Source organism: Bison bison, unplaced genomic scaffold, assembly GCF_000754665.1.
Source record: "Bison bison bison isolate TAMUID 2011002044 unplaced genomic scaffold, Bison_UMD1.0 scf7180017864134, whole genome shotgun sequence".
NCBI lineage: Eukaryota > Metazoa > Chordata > Mammalia > Artiodactyla > Bovidae > Bison > Bison bison.
Window position 1 is genome coordinate 2,542,058 of NW_011494706.1, and position 6,999 is coordinate 2,549,056.

A 6,999-nucleotide genomic window follows, 5' to 3' on the forward strand; every position below is an offset into this window, starting at 1 on the left:
GAGGTTATTGATATTTCTCCTGGCAATCTTGATTCCAGCTTGTGCTTCTTCTAGCCCAGCGTTTCTCATGATGTACTCTACATATAAGTTAAATAAGCAGGGTGACAATATACAGCCTTGACGTACTCCTTTTCCTATTTGGAACCAGTCTGTTGTTCCATGTCCAGTTCTAAGTGTTGCTTCCTGACCTGCATATAGGTTTCTCAGGAGGCAGGTCAGGTGGTCTGGTATTCCCATCTCTTTCAGAATTTTCCACAGTTTCTTGTGATCCACACAGTCAAAGGCTTTGGCATAGTCAATAAAGCAGAAATAGATATTTTTCTGGAATGGTACTCCCCAAAACTGGTGGGTTTCGTGCTGAAACCCAGAAAAAAAGTGATCTGGTTGGGGGTGAGGGGAAGAGGAAGAGTTTGAATGTGTAAGGAGTAACAGAAAAGGAACGAAGGGCCGAACGAGCGGAGAGAAAAGATCTGCTGAAATAAATCAAAGGAAAGCCACGTGGTAGCTGACTGGAACCCCAGGAGAAACCAGCGTTGTCTGCAGGGACGCTGAGTCTGGGAAACGTTTGCCATTTGCTCGCTGTTCCTCGCAGACACTGGGTGGCGCTCGTGGTAAAGACTTGCTCTTCTCTTAGGGTCCGATTCCCCTCCACCCCCTCCCGCCCTTTGCAAATTTCAGCTACTAGGAGATGAAATTACTCACATTCTTCTACGTGCCACCGCGGGGAGAGCTTTTCTGGAGAAGTTGGAAGCCGCGGGGCTGTTTCTCCACGGCTGGGCCGGTCAGTGAGTTTAGAAAGAGGTGACAGCGTCCAGCCCGCTGGTCTCCAACCTCTGGGCCTTTGTGTCAGAACCACCACAGTACCAGCAAAAGTTGCTACCCTGTCAGCCAGGATACCCAAAGCCAGTGTGCCGCGAGGGAGGGTGGGTCTGAAGCGGCAACCAGGCTCGGGGCCGGGAGGAGGGGGGGCGGTAGGGGTTGGGGGTGGTGGTGGGGGGATGGGCGGACAGCGGTGGGCAGAGTCACAAAGACAATACAGGAAATGAAATGGGACCATATAGTGGCCCCTTTTAACTTAGCGCTCCCTCTCCCTCCTGCTTTCTTTAAGGAAAAGGAGGGTATTGCGGAGTGGGGTCAACCTAGAGAAGAACAGGACAAAGCAAGCAAGTCGATGCTCTGGACTCTCAGAGACACAAGCCAGATATGGAGGCCGGCAGAGGCCTTTGCAAAAGTGTCTTCCTGTCTGGCATGAAGGCCAACGCTTTAGGAATTGAAACAAAGAATTAAATCCTTCCCTTCCGCCCCACTCCTTTTTGTCTTGTGTAAAAACTGTGGGAGAGAATGTCCTTTTTTTTTTTTAATCTGAGGTGAATTTTTTAGCAAGGTTTAGGGTAACTTGATATTGTAACATTGTGTTGTCAACTGGATTTTGAACTTCTAAATTCTGCCCAAATTCTGCAGCTTCCAATCCATCCAAGTGGGAATCTGCCTTCTCAGCAAGGTCTAAGGACACTGCTAGGAACACTTGATTTAGCATAACCCTATTGCCCTTATTTCCCTCCACATAGTAACTTTTAAATCTGTAATAAATAAAAAGTACCAGGGCAGGGCTGCAGCGGTAGAGGGGAGGGGGTTGCTGTGGAAGGATGCCTGCTCCCCAAGTCACTCACCTTTGCCAGAAGGCGCTTTGAACTGTCCCTGGCATTGCTTTGGGGAAGCGACTCATGTAATTAAATGGCAGGATGTGTGTAAGGTGACTCAATGGACACCAACAACTTCTCCGGAGCACAGGCCAGGACTGCAAGCCTGCTGCTGTTGCAAGTATTCCTCCAAAGCCCTGTGGTCCTCCTCAGCCTAAAGCCAGGGGTTGGACAGCCAGGCTGACACCCACAGCATGGGGTGAGGATGGGCAGCCAGCCTTGCCTCTTCACGGGGCATCTGTCTCAGAGAAGTCCAGGGTGCAGGGCATTGTGGACCAGGTGACACACACCTCGCCTTCCTTGTCCCCCCACCATCAGCTGAAGTTGCCCCCAAAGGGCCCAGCGACCACAGCTGTGGTTTCACGATGCCCAGACGGCAGAGGCAGGGAGTTGGTGCACGCGTGGTTGCTCCTCAGCTTTGGAGTTTCAGAGCCAGGTTGGCACCCAGCTGGCACCTGGCTGGCACCCGGACACCGAGGTCCACACCCGCCCCCACCACTCGGCTCTCCTGCCAGCATGTTTTGAGCCAAAATAGTTCCCCAGTTAAACTAGGACTAGACACAATTAATGGAGGTGTTTTCTTCTTCAATTAGGAGTGGGGGGCAGGGAGGAAGCACTAATAAAAGGCCATCCACCCTGGAAGTGGTGTGAAGCTCCCATGCTCCCAGTCTCCCGGCCCCTGGAGGAAGATGCTGGGAGGGCCCAAATCAGGATCCAGCTCCTGTAGTGGCCTATTTGAGGGGAGCGGCAGTGGGGAGCTGTAAACTAACTAATATTAAATTTCTAATCTCCCAGCTAGATCACTGCTAGAGCAAGAATGACATGTCATGAAAAGCAAACTCTGCATCCCAGACACCAAGGGTCTGATTTCTTAGCCTCTTCTGTTTTTGCATATGAGCTAAGATGGTTTCGAGGCAGGAAATAAAGGAACTGAGGGTACAGGAACCCAGACCTGGGGAAGGAAAAGGCAGGCCCTTGGTTCTACCTCCATGGAGCCGGGAAGAGGGAAATTCATGAGCTTCACCCAACTTCCCTAAAGAGCTTTTATCTCTACTTCCCAGTGTTCTAGGGGTTCCCATTAAGTCCCTGAGGACAGGTCATAAGTACACCGTTCACTTTTGCAGGAGTCTTTGGCCACTGAACACAGAATTATAGATCCTCTATTTAAATAGCATCCAAATAGACTAGAATACTGAACAAAATGTGGGGCTGCCTGCACCTTTTGGGGACCAGCAATCTGCGAGTCATTAAGGTATTTGTGCTTAAGGCAGTGATTTTTAAAGTCACTGTGGGCACCGGGGATTGCAGGAACTCTTCCTGCCATTTATTGTGCATTCTCAAGTACCCTTGTCTCACCCTCTCAGAAATAAAATTCATCTCCAGCAAAGGAAGTGCTTGCTCTAGATTTGTCTGTCTTTCCCCAAATCGCAAATTTTCAACACATGTAAGTTACAACTTAGCTCCCAGTACCCCACTAAAAATATTGTTCTCATCAGTTTCTTTTTGCCTTTGTCCCACATCCCCACTCCCCCCACTTCACTCTTCAGTGTTCAATTCCACATTCACCCCTGGTGCAGCTGAGAAGCAAGGAGAGACAGTGGTCGACCTCATCCCAAAACATGTGCACTTTCTGAGGCTGCTCATTGGAACACATTGTCTCCAGACAGTACAGAGCTGGGTGCTGGGGCTTCTGCGTCGTCTCTAGAATTCACTGAAAACAGATTGCCTGAGACACCCCTCCTTCCCCCAACAAGCAACAACTCTGTCTCTCTCTCTGTGTCTTCCCCCCACCCCTTCATTTTTTTTCTCCCTCTTTTTTTTTTTTTTAAGCAATGCTTTGTTGTGCTAAAACTAGTTGGACGAGTTAGGGTGTTGCTGCTGCTCCGGAGGCCCTGGCCAATGGAACCCGATCCACCCCGCTGTGCGTAAGCGCGCAATTAAGGATTTAACCAAGGCTGTGCTGCGCTTCAGCCAGCAGTCAGCCTGACGGAGACAGAGCCTCCGCGACTCCCAGCCTCCTCCTCGCCGCCGCCGCCGCCGCCTCTCCTCCTCCTCCTCTTCCTCCTCCTCCCTCGCTCCTACAGCCATGTCAGCTTAGACCAGAGCAGCCCCACAGCCAATTCGGGCCGCCGCCGCCAGCGAGCGATGACAGGAGTGTTTGACAGAAGGGTCCCCAGCATCCGATCCGGCGACTTCCAAGCCCCGTTCCAGACGGCCGCAGCTATGCACCACCCGTCTCAGGAATCGCCAACTTTGCCCGAGTCGTCGGCTACCGATTCCGACTACTACAGCGCCCCGGGGGGAGCCCCGCACGGCTACTGCTCTCCTACCTCGGCTTCCTATGGCAAGGCGCTCAACCCTTACCAGTACCAGTACCACGGCGTGAACGGCTCCGCCGGCAGCTACCCCGCCAAAGCTTACGCCGACTACAGCTACGCCAGCCCCTACCACCAGTACGGCGGCGCCTACAACCGCGTTCCGAGCGCCACCAGCCAGCCAGGTACCGGGAGTGGGGGTGGGAGTCAGGATTCGTGGAGAGGGAGATGCGGTAGGACATGGGGGAGCCGCGCCATCCACTGCAATGGGGGAGCACTCGGCGGAAGGGAGTGGGGGCCGAGTTTACAAACGAGAGAGATTCCCGGGCCAGCATTTTAGAGATTCTTAGCAGAAGCAGCCTGCGGGGGGTGTTCGGATCAGCGTCTCTCCTCTTCGGTCCTTTCAGGCGACCGCTCAGTCGCTGGATTCTCAGCTTGCCCGGTCAGGAAGCCAGCTAAACTGGAAAGGGGGTAGGGAGAAGGCTATTTGTTGGATTTGGGCTGGGGGGTAGGCGAGCTCGGTCGGTGGGAATCGGGATGCACGGCTGCCTCAAAGACTCCGTGGGGAACAGTATGGGAGCAGCTGCGAGCCAGCGTGGTATGGGTGCCCGGAGCACACGGGGCAGGGTGGGGGCCCGCGAGCCCTAGCCCGCCAGAGGAAGAGCGCGCCGAGAGCCTTGCGGTTTATCCAAGGCATTTCCAAAAACAAAAAGCCATTTAAAGGTGGAGGAGGTTTGCTGAAGGGTCACGTTATTGGAGCAATTTTTTTTTTTTTTCTCCATTGGGTGCCTAAAATTTGTTTCTCCTTCCCATCTCCTTTTTCATATGCCTTGAAACTTAGTTGGAGAGTTTGAGGGTTAGTGAGTTTAGGCGGTAAGAAAGGTATGAGGTCTCCTTGGAGAGGTTTTGCTGGTCGGGTTTGATCTCTTCCCACCAGCACATTAATAATCCTGCTAATATTAGCATCCCCTGCTCTGGCAGAATGGAGACCACAGTCCTCGTCCTCCACCCTTCCTCTCCCAGGAGCTCGGCGCGCGCGCACACACACACACACACACGCACACCGCAAGGAGAGGGTCTCCGCCCCTTTCAGAGATGGGCACTTTTGATAAGAAGGTACTTTTGTGAAAGGGGACTTGTGGCCCCAGGGCACGTTTGGAAAACACGCGTTCGGAGAGTCTCCGCTCCCCGCCCCCGGCCCCCCGGTCTATACTACCAAGTCTGCTAAATTCGTCCTGATCTGCCGCCCCTTTACTACGAAAACACCCCACCGCAGATTCTTTTTCAAATTGTAACTCTTGATAAACTTTAAAAGATTGCCGGGGTGGGTGGGTGGGTGGATGGGGGCAGGGGGAGGAGAAGTGGGGTGTCTTCGTTCCTTTCAGTGGCTCAGTGCTTCGTGCATACATGAAAGATTTTTTTTTTCCTTTTGGCCAAGAACTTATTAAGTCTATTTGTAAAAGAAACCAGACACATCTGTGCCCTCGCAGATCTGCAGGGAGATTATGGGGGCTGCATAATCGACCCTCTGTCTGCGGCGGCTCGGACCGCTTGCCTCTGAATGGAAGGAGCAGTTTGCTTGTGGGTCTTTGAACTTTGGAGACCTCGGTTAGCGTCTTCCCTGCCCATGCGTCCGGCCTCTGCGGCCGCCCGAACAGACACTGACATAAGGGGGACCACAGCCCGGGCTTCCTCGCTTGAATCCCCGGGAGAGACGGGTCCAGAACTCACCCCAGAGCCGTCGGTGAACACGGGGTGGGACTGAAAATGAATCCGGGTGAAGCAAGAACCTCTGCAAGGGCTAAATCCCGGACGCCGAGAAGGGAGTTCTGCTGTGCCAGACGCTCTGCAAAAACCCAGGAGAACCTGAATAAACAGAGAAGGAAATTAATCAGGCTACCTGGCCTTTTCCATGATGAGGGGCCGGGGGGTGGGGGTGTCCCGTGAAGTAAAGGTGGTGATATGGGGAAAAGAGAGTGAAGGCTGCGTGGTAAGAATTTCAAGGACTGTATTCGCAAGTTCTGCAAAAGGGCCATTGTCTGCCAACGAGTTCTAACCGGGTCTGTTTTGATTATTTAGAGAAAGAAGTGGCCGAGCCCGAGGTGAGGATGGTGAACGGCAAACCAAAGAAAGTTCGTAAACCCAGGACTATTTATTCCAGCTTTCAGCTGGCCGCGTTACAGAGAAGGTTTCAGAAGACTCAGTACCTCGCCCTGCCCGAACGCGCCGAGCTGGCCGCCTCGCTGGGACTGACGCAAACACAGGTAAATCCGGCCGCGGCCTGGGCCAGAGCCCCGGTGGGCTGCAAGCCTGGCTGGACCGCGCGGTTCGGCCCCGGCGGGCTGGAGCCGACTCATCAGGGCACGCGAGAAACTCACAGACAGACACTGACCCCGCGCCCTCCCCTCTAGAAGTCAGGCCGGGTGCCGTCGCCGGGAGTGGTGGGGACGGCAGCGAGACGTCGTTCATCCCCAGAAGCAGCCCCCCGGCCTTCGACTCTACAGGGGCTGAGGGGCCACTTCCCTAGATTGGAAGCAAGGGGAGGGTTGTCTCGAGGACACCCTCGCAGCCTTAAGAAACTGTCTAGTGCTCCGCACAATGCAGAGCAGCGGGGGTCTCAGGCCGCGCGCCTGCGGCCGGAAGCTGAGGGTCACGCCCTGCGCCTGCGGCCGGTCCGAGGTGGGGGGCGCTGTGGCTCGGAGAAGTCCGCCCTGGATGGTCCCCTTCACTCCCACCGCAACCCTACGGGGGCCTACGGAAAAATAAAGAATGTCCTCGAAGCCGAGCAGGAGTGAGAGTTAAAGGAGGCGGTCGGGCAGCGGGAAGACCACTCCTTGGTCCCCCTCCCACCTCGCGCGGACGCGCCCCTGGCGCACTGCGCTCAGGCGGTTGTTTTGGAGACTTTCGTGGCGCCGCGTTGCGTGCTTCCCGCGCTGTGTTACACGTGCGCGCTCGCCGGCGCGGACACTCGCGCCCCCGCCCCC

At 54.6% G+C, this 6,999-nt stretch overlaps 1 protein-coding gene across 1 annotated transcript in view; it reads left to right on the plus strand.

The window, feature by feature from the left end:
* The first annotated feature begins 3,845 nt into the window (after positions 1–3,845).
* The window catches only part of DLX5 (distal-less homeobox 5), a 3,753-nt gene continuing 599 nt past the window's right edge, over positions 3,846–6,999 (plus strand). The window contains exons 1-2 of the mRNA XM_010839740.1: positions 3,846–4,200; positions 6,095–6,191. Of these exons, the coding sequence (XP_010838042.1) occupies positions 3,846–4,200; positions 6,095–6,191 (452 nt within the window). The remainder of the gene's footprint in view (positions 4,201–6,094; positions 6,192–6,999) is intronic.